At 43.4% G+C, this 16,219-nt stretch overlaps 1 protein-coding gene across 1 annotated transcript; it reads left to right on the top strand.

Moving 5' to 3' along the window:
• Positions 1-14,000: 14,000 nt before the first annotated feature.
• On the top strand, positions 14,001-15,080 carry LOC105007752 (GTPase IMAP family member 4-like). The gene has a single exon (XM_034293013.1). It carries the CDS (start codon positions 14,001-14,003, stop codon positions 14,895-14,897), a length of 897 nt encoding a protein of 298 aa, XP_034148904.1. The 3' UTR covers positions 14,898-15,080.
• Positions 15,081-16,219: the final 1,139 nt, after the last annotated feature.

Raw genomic sequence — 16,219 nt, 5'->3', positions numbered from 1 at the left:
TTGACTTTTGCACTATTGCTTGTGTAAAGGACCTTTGTGTAGACTTGTACAGTAAACGCATAGAAACAGCCGTCTCTCGCCATTGCTTACCATCACTTTTTCCCTAAACTAATGGCCATTTTCTACATGGTACCAGTTAAAATACTTTAATCGATTCATGGAAGACAGTTCTTTAGTGTTTAAACACTGCCGTGTCCGTAGATGGCGCTGTAGCGAATGTGAATTGCACGTAAGGCAAGACAATCCCCATTTTTGCAAGCTAGGAATACCAGTAGCGTCATGCTGGCAGCATTAGAGATTCCGTAGCAACAATAAGACTTCCGGTTTTCGGATTTTGCCTTCAAAAATACAACAATGCGGTAAATTGTGATTTTAATCATATTAAATGTATCGATGTTGACACTTTGCTTAGTGTATATTGTAAAAATGTATTGTAGGAAATGTTCATGAGAGTGGATAGAGTAATTATATGCAAAGAAAATAATTAGCTATGGCTGGAATGTAGTTGTAATAAAATATATCCTTCTAATAAAGTTGAAGTTGAACTTATTCTAGTATGTAATAGTTGGAAATTGGTTATGATGTAATTTGGTTGTGAGAATTATTTTGCCAATCTAAAAGGTATAAAACTGTAAACCTTTTAGACTTGCCTAAATCTCTAAATGTGGTACAACAGGCTAATGACCAGTTAATGTCATTGAACACTACATTAGATCATTGGTTAAATAATCACCAAGTGGTGATTATCACCTCCATTAACAAAAGGAATAATGCATCTAAATTGAAGGCTATTCAGAAATTTGGAATGTGGCCAATGGTATGGGTGGAGTAAAATGCCAGAAACAATTGAAAATACACTGTGTCCCTTGATTTCTTTGCATATATTTACTCTATAGAGTCTCCTGAACATTTCCTACAATAAAATAACTGTTGCATATGGAACTCTTTTGATACTTTCAACTCTGTCTCCTCAATCCAACATCACTATGTCAGTGCAATTCAACAAATGCATACCGGTTACAGACTGGAACTCTTTTGATACATTCAACTCTGTCTCCTCAATCCAACATCATGTCAGTGCAATTCAACAAATGCATACTGGTTACAGACTGGAGCTCTTTTGTTACATTCAGTTTTGTAATTCAACATTATGCCTATTGGTTACAGACTGGAACTCTTTCGTTACATTTGTTTCCTCGTCCCAACATCAGTACATAAGTTTCAGTTTGTCTGGCTCAACCAGTAATGGATTAATTCATTTAGTCTCAGACTGGACAGAACATTGGATGTCAGGTGCGTGTCAAATGTTCATGTACTCACACTTATTTTGAGTCCTTGAGAAAGAGTCCTGTTCACTTACTCAATTCAGTATTATTTCAAGTCCTGAAATGTAGTTAATCTACTTGTGAAGACACTTCGTTTTGTCTCACGTCATTGAGGGCCTATTCAACTATCAAGAGAGTATTTGAGCTATAAGAGCATACTGGCACATGATGGTAAGGTTGCAATTGGTATGTCCACGCTTGAGGCATGGTATGGAACTGTAGTGCAGTAAGGCCATAACAAGAGGGTGACCCAATTATCATATCTAAAGGTCTTTGGTGGTCTACGTTCCCTCTGTGGTCACTTGGGCACTTGGTCTGTTTCACCTCCATCACTGCTTCCAGAGGAAAGTGGTATTTCCTCAATTGTTTCAGTTTCAACTAAATCCTCCGGTACCCCAGGTAATTCACTGACTGGTGTATCCTGACAGAGGCAATCATCATCCCTTTTGAGCTCTGTTGTTTCTACTGCATGCCTTTTGACTTGAGGCATTTCTTCACTTTCAGCCACTTTCTGTGGTAGCTGGATGTCGAAGACATAATAGTCATCCTCATCATCCTCTACCTCTCCATCCGACTTTCACGGGTCCATCCATCCATCATCTTCCGCTTATCCGGGGCCGGGTCGCGGGGGCAGCAGTCTAAGCAGGGATGCCCAGACTTCCCTCTCCCCATACACTTCCTCCAGCACTTCCGGGGGGACACTGAGGCGTTCCCAGGCCAGCCGGGAGACATAATCTGCAAGTCTGAAATAAGAGCAATTACATTTTTTCAAATTTCAGATGAGATAGTTGAATAAATCTTTAATTATTAATATATAAAAGGTTAAATACATTTGACATTTTTCTATGACCCCTGTAAAAGATAAAAAATGAAAAAATATACATTCTATTATACAGTGGGGAGAACAAGTATTTGATAACCTGCAAAATCGTCAGTGTTTCCCACTTATAAAGCATGTAGAAGTCTGACATTTTTATCATTGGTACTTTTCAACTGTGAGTGACAGAATCTAAAACAGAAGTGTTTAATTTGCATTTTATTGCATGACATAAGTATTTGATACATCAGAAAAGCAGAACTTAAAATTTGGTACAGATATTAGAGGGTGGAGAGGTTGGAGTCTGTTTGATTGAGTGTGTGGACAGGTGTCTTTTATACAGGTAACGAGTTCAAACAGGTGCAGTTAATACAGGTAATGAGTGAAGAACAGGAGGGCTTCTTAAAGAAAAACTAACAGGTCTGTGAGAGCCAGTATTCTTACTGGTTGGTAGGTGATCAAATACTTATGTCATGCAATAAAATGCTAATTAATCATTTGATTTTCTGGATTTTTGTTTTAGATTCCCTCTCTCACAGTTGAAGTGTACCTATGATAAAAATTACAGACCTTTACATGCTTTGTAAGTAGGAAAACCTGCAAAATCGGCAGTGTTTCAAATAATTGTTCTCCCCACTGTATGTAGTCTATACTGATTAGAATGTTCTGTTTATTACATAAAAACACTAAAATCAAGCCTACAAGGAAAAAAACATAGGCCTATGCCCACACGTAATGGCAAGAAAGACTAGAATGATTTTAGAGCATGAAATGCACGTCTCACTTGTCCTGATCGCCTGAAATGTGTTTTTATCGGACGGATCCTGGAAAAAATAAATCGCTTTATTTCAGATATGTGCTCTTTCCACTATTCAGTGTTGCCGTTCGTGTATGCAAAACTTTTTTGAATAATTTTGTAAGTTATCTGTAACTTATTGTTATGCTTAAATTATCAAGCGAAATGAACCGTTTCAGTAATGCGATCTGTTTCCCACCATTCACCAAAAAGAGACGTTCAAAAGGAGCCGGTCCTTCACCCACGACCCATGACGTAGACTGGGCAGAGAGAATGCTGCGTTGGGCTAGCTGACTGCAATGTGGTCTCTGGAGACTACGTTGACTATTTTACGTACATTTCCAGATTTCATTACATTACAATGCACTACCAAAACCTATAATACATTACGATTCTTACGAATGCTATTAAAACGTATAATAAATAAACACCAGACAAACGTATCATATCTTACGAACGATACAAAAACGTATCATTCACTACTGGATTTGCACAAAACAAGCCAAGCATTGAACCGGCAACATTCAGGTCTGAAGGCAGGCGCCCAACCCACTGCTTCACACAGGGCATATTGGTGGCAAGGTACGAGTAGTGGCCTTACCAAGGTTGCTAAAATATCTTACGAACGATACAAAAACGTGTCACACAGGTTTTACCCAAAGGGTGGGCTGTCCCCCCACCTTATGCTTCCTGACATACTTTTTACTGTTGTGTTTACCTAAAGAGGCCAATTGCCCTAACTTCCCCCAAGGGCCACATTCCTAAGGAACAAAGGACGAATACTCTTATTTGTTTAGGCAGATGAACAGATGGTCAGAGTACCTAATAATGCTCTGATATTATGCAGACGTGTGTCACAAACAAAGACCAGAGTTTGTGGGTCATTGTCATGCCGGAAAGTCTTAGAGCATCCCATGCTCAGCTTTCATGCAAAAGAATGCAAATTGACTGCCAGTATTTTCTGAAAACATGCTGCATTCATTTTGCCATCAATTTTCACAAGGTTCCCTGTGCCTTTAGAGCTCACACACCCTGAAACCATAATTGAGCCACCACCATGCTTCACATTAGGGATGGTATGCTGTTGACTATAGACCTAGTTGACTCTTCTTCAAACACAGCACTAATGGTTGTGACCATAAAGCTCTATTTTGGTCTCGTCACTCCAAATTACAGTGTGCCAGAAGCTGTGAGGCATGTCAAGGTGTTGTTGGGTAAATTCTAACCAGGGTTTAACCATTACCTTGTTACACAGGTTTTTTTGACAGTTCTTTTCTGCTCCCCATGGCTCAGTATCTAGCCTGCTCAGTGCATCCACATGAGAGCTAACAATCTCATTGACTATTTATATACAGACACTAATTGCAATTTAAAAAGCAACAAGTGTGGAACATTCACCTTTAATTGCCATTTTCACCTGTGTGTTTCACCTTGTGTGTCTGTCAGGCCAAAACATTCAAGGGCATGTAAACTTTTTTGATCAGGGCTATTTGGATGATTTTTGTTATCATTATGATTTAAAAATGAGCCAAAAAACTAGGTGATAATAAAAGGCTTCATATGATCACTATCCTTCAATAAAAGATCAAAAAATATGCGTGATCAGTGATATTTTCAACATTAATGCCAACATTTCACAATTTCTGACCGGGTATGCAAACCTATGAGCACAACTGATGTTCTCAATATATACCTGAAATCAGGTGTAAATGGTTTAGAGAGCTGTTTGAAAGCCGAATGTACCAATATGTCTTTGAGGTTCCTATTCCTTCGATAGGCTGATGTTACCCTGAATGGCTGTGAACTGTTAATTTCCATTTTTAGCCTGTTGAAAATAACCCTTTATCAAGGAATTCAATTTCTTGGATACATGTAAGTAGTCACGAATGGAATTTCAGTAAACTAACATGAAGCCCTGGGGCAGGGGGCAGGGTGCAGAGCACTAGACGGTTATCGCTTCAAAACACGTCGTACCTTTTTTTCTGGATTATTACTCTAACTTTACTTTACCTAAATTAAAGATTTACGTAATATAGTCTGCGTAGTCCTCTGAGACCAGGCAGAAAAGTTAACAGAAACACTGAAAATGGCTTCGTCAAGCACAATTCCTGGTAAGTTTTTGTATTTCTTTAACAATGAGGCAAACATAATAAATTATCTAACTTTTCAATAGGGCTGTTTACTATATATGTAAATGTTCGCAGATGAGTTTTAATTAATGTATTCACTTTCACAAACTAAAAACCATGAGCCGTGTAACCGGGCTTTTTTGTTAAGCAGACCATGAGGACTAGATGAGAGGTTGGTGGAAAAATAGAATTGTGTCTAAACTAACTGGGCACGGTCTGAATCTCAAATCGCATACTTCCATACTATATATTATGCATGCTTTTTGTGTAGTAAACCACCACCCCCTTCGCAATAAAATGGGGGGTTTCCCAGGATTCTTTTTTCACTTGACCAAAAAGTCTGTTAGTGTTAATTTACTGTATATTCTCTCTGTGACGTTCTCCATTGTACAGAATCCATATTAAGAACATTATCATTCCTCCCCAGAAACTCCGTTCTTCCTCCTTCTCAGTCATCACCCCTCCCCCGGTCAAACTTCACCCCTCCCTTGGTCAAGTATCCGCTCTCCTCTTGTCGAATATAATCCGTTTATGCTTCAGTCCTCCCCCGATCATATCCTAAATAATATTTCTTCCTCAACAGTTTAACACTGTTTTGAGGTTTATAGGTGATGTAGTCAGAGTTGGTGAGACGAAACGGGTTTTCACAGTGCTTGAGATTTCGATCGAAATTGAGATGTAGAAAAATAAACTCAAAGCATCTGTTGGGATCTCTGCGTCTGAGTTTTGCTTAATGAAGAGTGCCCACCTGCCCACCTAATCTACCCACCTGCAGTGGGTAGATTAATACTTAAAATACAGTGGGGAGAGCAAGTATTTGATACCCTGCCGATTTTGCAGGTTTTCCCACTTACAAAGCATGTAGAAGTCTGTAATTTTTATCACAGGTACTTTCCAACTGTGAGTGAAAGAATCTAAAACAAAAAAACAGAAAATCACATTGTATGATTTTAAAGTAATTAATTTGCATTTTTATTGCATGACATAAGTATTTGATACATCAGAAAAGCAGAACTTAATATTTGGTACAGAAACCTTTGTTTGCAATTACAGAGATCGTACGTTTCCTGTAGTTCTTGACCAGGTTTGCACACACTGCAGCAGGGATTTTGGCCCACTCCTCCATACAGACCTTCTCCAGATCCTTCAGGTTTCGGGGCTGTCGCTGGGCAATACAGACTTTCAGCTCCCTCCAAAGATTTTCTATTGGGTTCAGGTCTGGAGACTGGCTAGTCCACTCCAGGACCTTGAGGTGCTTCTTACGGAGCCACTCCTTAGTTGCCCTGGCTGTGTGTTTTGGGTCGTTGTCATGCTGGAAGACCCAGCCATGACCCATCTTCAATGCTCTTACTGTCCCCTTTGCAGAAAAGCATCCCCAAAGAATGATGTTTCCACCTCCATGCTTCATGGTTGGGATGGTGTTCTTTGGGTTGTACTCATCCTTCTTCTTCCTCCAAACATGGTGAGTGGAGTTTAGACCAAAAAGCTCTATTTTTGTCTTATCAGACCACATGAACTTCTCTCAATCCTCCTCTGGATCATCCAGATGGTCATTGGCAAACTTCCAACAGGCCTGGACATGCGCTGGCTTGAGGAGGGGTACCTTGTGTGCGCTACAGGATTTTAATCCATGACGGTTAGGGTTGGGTATCGTTTGAATTTGAACGATTCCGATTCCTTGTTTCGATTCCGGTTCCTAATGATTCTCGATTCTTTTAAGAGGCAGGGTCAAAAAAGTTTAGGATATTTTAAATGAGGTAGCTAACCAACAGGTCTTTCTGAAGGGAATAGTCTGACCTTCTCCATCAGTTTGAATTCTATGAACTTTTTACTTTTTATGAACTTTACTATGAATTTCTCACATGGGCTTTTTCAACTACAATATAAAAACTATGAACTTGAATATAAATATTATAAATTATGAATATATTTTCACAGGGGTACACTTTCCTCAAGATAACTTTATTTTTGAAAACCTCATGAAAACACATTTACCCATGAGTGTATGATGCTGCAGGTACTTAAACATGTTACCGTGCTCCCACTGATTACCCTAACCCCACTGATTCTACACCAGGGCTAACCTGGTGCAGAATAGCAAATAAACAATGAGAAACAACTTGTAAAACCCAGTCCAGATTAGCAGCAGGTACAGTATAAAATCTGAAACAGTTTTTGTTTAGGAAAAATATCATATCTGCCCCCCTCCATGAACTGCCACCTTAACGCAGTGGAGGGGTTTGAGTACCCGAGTGACCCTAGGAGCTATGTTGTCTGGGGCTAAATGCCCCTGGTAGGGTCTCCCAAGGCAAACAGGTCTTAGGCGATGGGTCAAACTAAGAGCGGTTCAAAACCCCCTTAATGATGGTAAAGACTTTGAGTTCCGTGACGTCGCCCGGTATGGTGCAGCCGGGGCCCCACCCTGGAGCCAGGCCCAGGGTTGGGGCTCGTAAGCGAGCGCCTGGTGGCCAAACCAGGCGACGTGGGGCCGCCTTCCCGTGGGCTCACCACTCACGGGAGGGACCATAAGGGGCCGGTGCGAAGAGGATCGGGCGGCAGTCGAAGGCAGGGCCTAGACAACCCGATCTCTGGACACGGAAACTAGCTCTAGGGACGTGGAATGTCACCTCGCTGGCGGGGAAGGAGCCTGAGATCGTGCGTGAGGTTGAGAGGTTCCGATTAGAGGTAGTCGGGATCATCTCTACGCACGGCTTCGGCTCTGGAACCACACTCCTTGAGAGAGGATGGACTCTTCACCACTCTGGAGTTGCCCATTGTGAGAGGCGGCGGGCTGGTGTGGGTTTGCTTATAGCTCCCCACCTCTGCCGCCATGTGTTGGAGTTTACCCCGGTGAACGAGAGGGTCGTTTCCCTGCGCCTACGGGTCGGGGATAGGTCTCTCACTGTTGTTTGTGCCTACGGGCCGAACGGCAGTGCAGAGTACCCGACCTTCTTGGAGTCTCTGGGAGGGGTGCTGGAAAGTGCTCCGACTGGGGACTCTATCATTCTACTGGGGGACTTCAACGCCCACGTGGGCAACGACAGTGACACCTGGAGGGGCGTGATTGGGAGGAACGGCCCCCCTGATCTGAACCCGAGTGGTGTTCAGTTATTGGACTTCTGTGCTAGTCACAGTTTGTCCATAACGAACACCATGTTCATGCATAAGGGTGTCCATCAGTGCACGTGGCACCAGGACACCTTAGGCCGCAGGTCGATGATCGACTTTGTTGTCGTCTCATCTGACCTGCGGCCGTATGTCTTGGACACTCGGGTGAAGAGAGGGGCGGAGCTGTCAACTGATCACCACCTGGTGGTGAGTTGGATCCGATGGCGGGGGAGGAAGCTGGACAGACTCGGCAGGCCCAAGCGTACTGTAAGGGTCTGCTGGGAACGTCTGGCTGAGTCTCCTGTCAGAGAGATCTTTAACTCCCACCTCCGGCAGAGCTTCGACTGGATCCCGAGGGAGGCTGGAGATATTGAGTCCAAGTGGACCATGTTCTCCACCGCCATTGTCGAAGCGGCCGCTCGGAGCTGTGGCCGTAAGGTCTCCGGTGCCTGTCGAGGCGACAATCCCCGAACCCGGTGGTGGACACCGGAAGTAAGGGATGCCGTCAAGCTGAAGAAGGAGTCCTATCAGGCCTGGTTGGCTTGTGGGGCAGCTGACGGGTACCGACAGGCCAAGCGGGCTGCAGCCCGGGTGGTTGTGGCGGCAAAAACTCGGGCCTGGGAGGAGTTCGGTGAGTCCATGGAGAAGGACTATTGGCTGGCCTCGAAGAGATTCTGGCAAACCATCCGGCGCCTCAGGTGAGGGAAACAGTGCCCTACCAACGCTGTTTACAGTAGAGGTGGGCAGCTGTTGACCTCAACTGAGGATGTCGTCGGGCGGTGGAAGGAGTACTTCGAGGATCTCCTCAATCCTGCTGTCACGTCTTCCATTGAGGAAGCAGAGGATGAGGGCTCAGAGGTGGACTCGTCCATCACCCGGGCTGAAGTCACAGAGGTGGTCAAGAAACTCCTCGGTGGCAAGGCACCGGGGGTGGATGAGATCCGCCCTGAGTACCTCAAGTCTCTGGATGTTGTGGGGCTGTCTTGGTTGACATGCCTGTGCAACATCGCGTGGCGGTCGGGGACAGTGCCTCTGGGATGGCAGACCGGGGTGGTGGTCCCTCTTTTTAAGAAGGGGGACCGGAGGGTGTGTTCCAACTATAGGGGGATCACACTTCTCAGCCTCCCCGGGAAAGTCTATGCCAGGGTTCTGGAGAGGAGAATACGGCCGATAGTAGAACCTCGGATTCAGGAGGAACAGTGTGGTTTTCATCCGGGCCGTGGAACACTGGACCAGCTCTATACCCTCTACGGGGTTGGAGGGTTCATGGAGTTGCCCAACCAATCCACATGTGTTTTGTGGATTTGGAGAAGGCATTCGACTGTGTCCCTCGCGGCATATTGTGGAGGGTGATTGGGGAATATGGGGTCCTGGGTCCTTTGCTAAGGGCTGTCAGGTCCCTGTACAACCGAAGCAGGAGCTTGGTCCGCATTGCCGGCAGTAAGTCAGACTTGTTCCCAGTGCATGTTGGACTCCGGCAGGGCTGCCCTTTGTCGCCGGTTCTGTTCGTAATTTTTATGGACAGAGTTTCTAGGCGCAGCCAGGGGCCAGAGGGTGTCAGGTTTGGGGACAACACAATTTCATCTCTGCTCTTTGCAGATGTTGTTGTTGTGTTGGCCCCTTCTAACCAGGACCTTCAGCATGCACTGGGACGGTTTGCAGCCGAGTGTGAAGCGGTGGGGATGAGAATCAGCACCTCCAAATCCGAGGCCATGGTCCTCAGTCGGAAAAGGGTGGCTTGCCCACTTCAGGTTGGTGGAGAGTGCCTGCCTCAAGTGGAGGAGTTTAAGTATCTAGGGGTCTTGTTCACGAGTGAGGGAAGGATGGAACGGGAGATTGACAGACGGATCGGTGCAGCTTCTGCAGTAATGCAGTCGATGTATCGTTCTGTCGTGGTGAAGAAAGAGCTGAGCTGCAAGGCGAAGCTCTCGATTTACCAGTCAATCTACGTTCCTCCTCTCACCTATGGTCATGAGCTTTGGGTCATGACCGAAAGGACAAGATCCCGGATACAGGCGGCCGAAATGAGCTTTCTCCGCAGGGTGGCTGGGCGATCCCTTAGAAATAGGGTGAGAAGCTCGGTCACCCGGGAGGAGCTCAGAGTAGAGCCGCTGCTCCTCCACATCGAGAGGGGTCAGCTGAGGTGGCTTGGGCATCTGTTTCGGATGCCTCCGGAATGCCTTCCTGGGAAGGTGTTCCGGTCCCGTCCCACCGGGAGGAGACCCCGGGGAAGACCTAGGACACGCTGGAGGGACTATGTCTCCCGGCTGGCCTGGGAACGCCTCAGTGTCCCCCCGGAAGAGCTAGAGGAAGTGTCTGGGGAGAGGGAAGTCTGGGCATCCCTGCTTAGACTGCTGCCCCCGCGACCCGGCCCCGGATAAGCGGAAGAAGATGGATGGATGGATCATATCTGCCTTCTCAGGCAGGAAGCGTGAGCGTTCTGGACAGATAGTATCTCCTGCTGTGTAGAAAACACGTTCGCTGGTTGTAGAAGAAGCTTGAACGCATAAATAGGAAAATGCGAGATTTGAATTCTACTTTAAGAGTTTACCAACGCCACATTTTTCCTCTGTTGACCTCTTACCCAACTTTACTACACCGGGACTCTTTATGGACATAATTAACAGAACTGCTCACCCCTGAACACCCGACGCTAAGTATCATTAAAATGCCTTATTGTAATTATTGTAGCTACAACACGGAGGAGAACAATCGTTCGGAGGGGAATGATCCGCAGGCATGTTCTACTGGTGGCCTTGAAAAACGTTAGTAATCGGCGATTCCATTACCCGCAGTATTAGACTAAAGAATCAGCCGGCGATCGTACACTGTTTACCGGGGGGCTGAGCAACCGACGTAGCCGCAAATCTGGGGCTGGTGCTAGCGAAGTCTAAAACTGGCATGTATAGAGAGTGAGGAGATAGTTATTCACATTGGCACCAACGACGTTAGGATGAAACAGTCAGAGGTTACGAAGTTCTGTTTAGAAAAGTGAAGCCACACTTTGGACCGCTATCCATGTTCGACTCACTCGGTTATGCCAACACTTTTGGTGGACGCTTCTTCGTTGGTGTTCAGCGAAAGCTGAAACATCGCAAAGCTAGTCCCGGTTCCAATCAATACTATATACTCGATACCCAAGCCTAATGACGGTGTAGTGTGTTACTAATGGTTTTCTTTGAGACTGTGGTCCCATCTCTCTTTAGGTCATTGACCAGGTCCTGCCGTGTAGTTCTGGGCTGATCCCTCACCTTCGTGGGACATCATGATCATTGATGTCCCACGAGGTGAGATCTTGCATGGAGCCCCAGACAGAGGGAGATTGACCGTCATCTTGAACTTCTTCCATTTTCTTATAATTGTGCCAACAGTTGTTGCCTTCTCACCAAGCTGCTTGCCTATTGTCCTGTAGCCCATCCCAGCCTTGTGCAGGTCTACAATTTTATCCCTGATGTCCTTACACAGCTCTCTGGTCTTGGCCATTGTGGAGAGGTTGGAGTCTGTTTGATTGAGTGTGTGGACAGGTGTCTTTTATACAGGTAACAAGTTCAAACAGGTGCAGTTAATACAGGTAATGAGTGAAGAACAGGAGGGCTTCTTAAAGAAAAACTAACAGGTCTGTGAGAGCCAGTATTCTTACTGGTTGGTAGGTGATCAAATACTTATGTCATGCAATAAAATGCTAATTAATCATTTGATTTTCTGGATTTTTGTTTTAGATTCCGTCTCTCACAGTTGAAGTGTACCTATGATAAAAATTACAGACCTCTGCATGCTTTGGAAGTAGGAAACACTGCCAATTTTGGTTATCAAATACTTGTTCTCACTGTATATGCTTATATTTTTCATAGGATTTTAAAAGAGGTTATAAAAATAAAAAAATACAGTCAAGTAATTTTAAATCACAGTGATGCTGAATCTGAAAAAGGCCTCCAGGGTAAATTCTTCGACCTTAGGTCTATGACAGTGAGAGTAGTGATTCCCCTCAGCTGGGGTGGCTATTTTTTGTTGCTCTAAAAAGTGTTAGAATACTTTTTACTTAGAATGGGAAAATTACTAGTTTTACATAAAATATTCAGTTGGTTTAGGAATATTACTAACTTAATAGCACAGTACAAGATTGATGAAACACCTTTTCATTGTGGTGAAACATTCCTGAACCTGTAGACCAGAGAAGTATGCAGATGTAATTGATTGTGATTGATCTTTTTATAGAAAAAAAACTATTCCTCTTTTTGGACACTTTAAAATTCATAGTGAAGTACTAGCATTGTAGCAGCAACTTAAATCATTATTTTATTAATAGCATTATCCAGTTTTACATTTAGAGACCTTTTGGTTCATCTGTGTCTGGGAATGCAGCTCAGTGTATTTTGTATGATGTATTTCTTGCAGCAGAGATGGATGAAGACACAGACAAGCAGCCTGTTCGCAGACGAAATTCCAATGATCTACCTTTAAACTGTAAGTTGTGGGACAGAGTTTCTGCTCTGTATACACATTTTTTTAAATATATATTTCTTCAGGATATTTTAATCGACGAGAATGTGGTGAAATATTGTTTTGCTGAAAGAGCATACGGTGGGATTCTCTGGCCCAGAGAAGACAGAAGTGGGAAACTGCTATGGTCTGACCAATCAAAATTTGTAATTATTTTTGGGAATCATGGATGCCTGTCCTCCGAGCTAAAGAGGTGTGGGACCATCTGGCTTCTTATGAGCACACATTCCAAAAGCCAGCATCCATGATGGTATCTGTGAAGGCACCATTAATGCTGAACTACATATACAGTTTTTGGAGCAAAATATGCTGCCATCCACACAGCATCTTTTTCAGGGAAGGCTTTGCTTGGCAAGACAATGCCAAACCACATTCTGCATGTATCACAACAGCATGGCTCCGCAGTAGGAGTCTGGGTACTAAACTGGTCTGCCTGCAGTCTAGACCTGAAACCCATTGAAAACATGGCGCATTATGAAACAAAAAATATGACAAATGAGACCTTGAACTTTTGAGCAGCTGAAATCCTATATCCAGCAAGAATGGGGAATACATTTCTCTTTCAAAACATCAGTGGTAAACACGCCCCTTTCCCAACTTTCTTGAAACGTGTTGCTGGCAATCAAATTCAAAACAGGCATGTATTTTTCCAAAAATAATACTATTTCTCGTTTTCAACCTTTGATAAGTTGTCTTTGTACGATTTTCAATTAAATATAGTGATAAATGATTTGCACATCATTGCATTCTGTTTTTATTTGCATTTTACGGAGCCCCCCCAACTTCTTAGAAAATGGGCTCGTACATGTATCTTGGTGGCACACTGTTAAATCATTTACAATATACGTGTTACGTATACGTTTTACATTACAGGTATTTAGCAGATGCTCTTATCCGTGGCAACTTAAGTATGAGGTCCTTACATTATCATATTTCTTGTTACTCACCCCGTGGGAATTGAATTCAGAACTCAGCAAGTTCAATGCCATGCTCTTACCAGTGAATCAGACGGGATTTATAGTCATGTTGTATGCTCATCTAAAATGTGCTATATGTGATTGACTAAATTATGTCATGAATTGTTTTAAATATAGTAAATTAATTATTGCATTGTTTGACATCATAGTATATTAATGATAGAATTATTTAGTTTGACAAGACAACCAAATCAACTGTGGTTAAAGCTTGTACATAATATGCATTTTGAATTGAATAAGTTGAAAAAAGTACAAATTTCAGCAAATATTTGTTGGCAGAAGTTGGCAGACAGTAGTGAACATTAATGATTATTAATCTTTTCCCACCTGTTTTCTCCTGTAGACTTCATGACCAGGAGGATTGTGTTGGTGGGGAAGACCGGGGCTGGGAAAAGCTCTTCAGGAAACACCATCCTGGGAAGGAAAACCTTTAGAGAGGCAAAGTCTAGCAAGTCTGTGACACAAGAGTGCTGCAAAGAAACTGCTGTGGTGGCAGGTATACAGGTGGTCATAGTGGACACACCTGGATTATTTGACAGAAAACGTCCCGACAGAGAGTTGGAGACTGAAATCGGTCAATGTATCAACTTGACTTCACCTGGTCCACATGCGATTGTATTGGTCATGGATGTGGGACCTTTCACACCAGAAGAAGAGAACACTGTAAAGAAAATCAGGGCGCTATTTGGAGATGAAGCGGAGAAGTATACCATGATTCTCTTCACCCATGGGGATGAGTTGGATCCGGGTGGAATTGAGCAGTACATCAGTGAAAGTTCGGATGAGTTCAAGAAATTCATGGAGCAGTTTGGTGGAAGGTACCATGTTTTTGACAACAACAAGATGGATGACAGAGACCAAGTTCTGAAATTCATGGAGAAAATGGATGATATGGTTGAAAAGAATGACCGAGGCTTCTACACCAATGAAATGTACAAGGAGGTGGAGAGAAGGATTTGTAAGAAAGAGGAAGAGTTGATAAACAAGTATGAAGTAGAGCTACAGAGGTTAGTTGACGAAGAGAAGAAACCGCCTCTTGAATACCAAGAGAAAAGTAAGGAGATACAGAAAGAAATTGAAGCATTGAGAGAGTCACTGCAAGAAAAAGATGAGAAACTGGAACAAAAACTTTATTATAAGATGAAGTTGAGGGCTGCAAGACAGGAAGCAGAACAAATACAAAATTACACAGATATGTCATCAGCGGTTTGTAGAAGGCTACAAGGCCTCCAGCTTACAGAATGAAGTCCAGAATGAAAAGCATAGAGGGGGCATTTGAGAGGTTGTGTTAAAGATTAAGGCTCAAAATCTTCTGTTTTAAAGGTGTTGTACATAGGAATGTGCCCTATGTAAATAAATGTATTGTAAAATTGGTAAGAACAATAGTATACCTACTAAAACCAACGGCAAAAACAACTTTCACTAAGATATTGCCTCAGTAACGTCAGTGGAAAATATAACTAGCTTGATGGCTAATTACCTCAAGTGTATTTGGAGAAAGAAATACAGTGGATATAAAAAGTATTAAAATGCCAGGTTCTTGTGATGTGAAAGAATGAGACAATGATAAATCATGTCAGAATTTTTCCACCTTTAATGTGACCTATAACGTGAACAATTCAATTGAAAAGCAAACTGAAATATTTGAGGGTGAAAAATTTCTATTAGCATGGCACATCTTGACGTGGCAATATTTGCCCACTCTTCTTTGCAAAAGCGCTCCAAATCTGTCAGATTGCGAGGACATCTCCTGTGCACAGCCTTCTTCAGATCATCACACAGATGTTCAATTGGATTCAGGTCTGGGCTCTGGCTGGGCCATTCCATAACGTTAATCTTCTTCTGGTGAAGCCATGCTTTTGTGGATTTGGATGTGTGCTTTAGGTCGTTGTCGAGCTTGAACTTCCTCATCTGCTTTAGGTCGTTGAACTTCCTCATCTTCAGCTTTCTAATGGATGCCTGATGGTTTTGTGCCAAAATTGCCTGATATTGCCTGATATTGGAATTGTTCATAATTCCCTCCCCACAGACTAAGGCCCCGGTTCCAGCTGAAGAAAAACAGCACCAAAGCATGATGCTGCCACCACCATGCTTCACTGTGGGTGTGGTGTTCTTTGGGTGATGTGCAGTGTTGTTTTTAAGCCAAACATACCTTTTGGAATTATGGCCAAAAAGTTCAACCTTGGTTTCATTAGACCATAACACATTTTCCCACGTGCTTTTGGGAGTCTTGATGTTTGTTTTTGCAAACTTCAGCCGGGCTTGGATGTTTATCTATGTAAGAAAAGGCTTCTGTCTTGCCACCCTACCCCATAGCCCATTCATATGAAGAATACGGGAGATTGTTGTCACATGTAGCACACAGCCAGTACTTGCCAGAAATTCCTGCAGTTCCTTTAATGTTGCTGTAGGCCTCTTGGAAGCCTCACTGACCAGTTTTCTTCTCGTCTTTTCATCAATTTTGGAGGGACATCCAGTTGTTGGTAATGTCTCTGTTGTGCCATATTTTCTCCACTTGATGACTGTCTTTACTGTGTTCCATGGTATATCTAATGCTTTGGAAAGTC

The sequence above is a fragment of the Esox lucius genome, chromosome 7 (genome assembly GCF_011004845.1).
Source record: "Esox lucius isolate fEsoLuc1 chromosome 7, fEsoLuc1.pri, whole genome shotgun sequence".
Taxonomy (NCBI): Eukaryota; Metazoa; Chordata; class Actinopteri; order Esociformes; family Esocidae; genus Esox; species Esox lucius.
Note: the sequence above shows the minus strand (reverse complement) of the source record. Positions and strands in the feature narration are given on the sequence as shown.

Excerpts from the sequence above, each read along its gene's own strand:
- LOC105007752 (XM_034293013.1), top strand. The coding sequence starts at position 14,001 with ATGACCAGGAGGATTGTGTTGGTGGGGAAGACCGGGGCTGGGAAAAGC.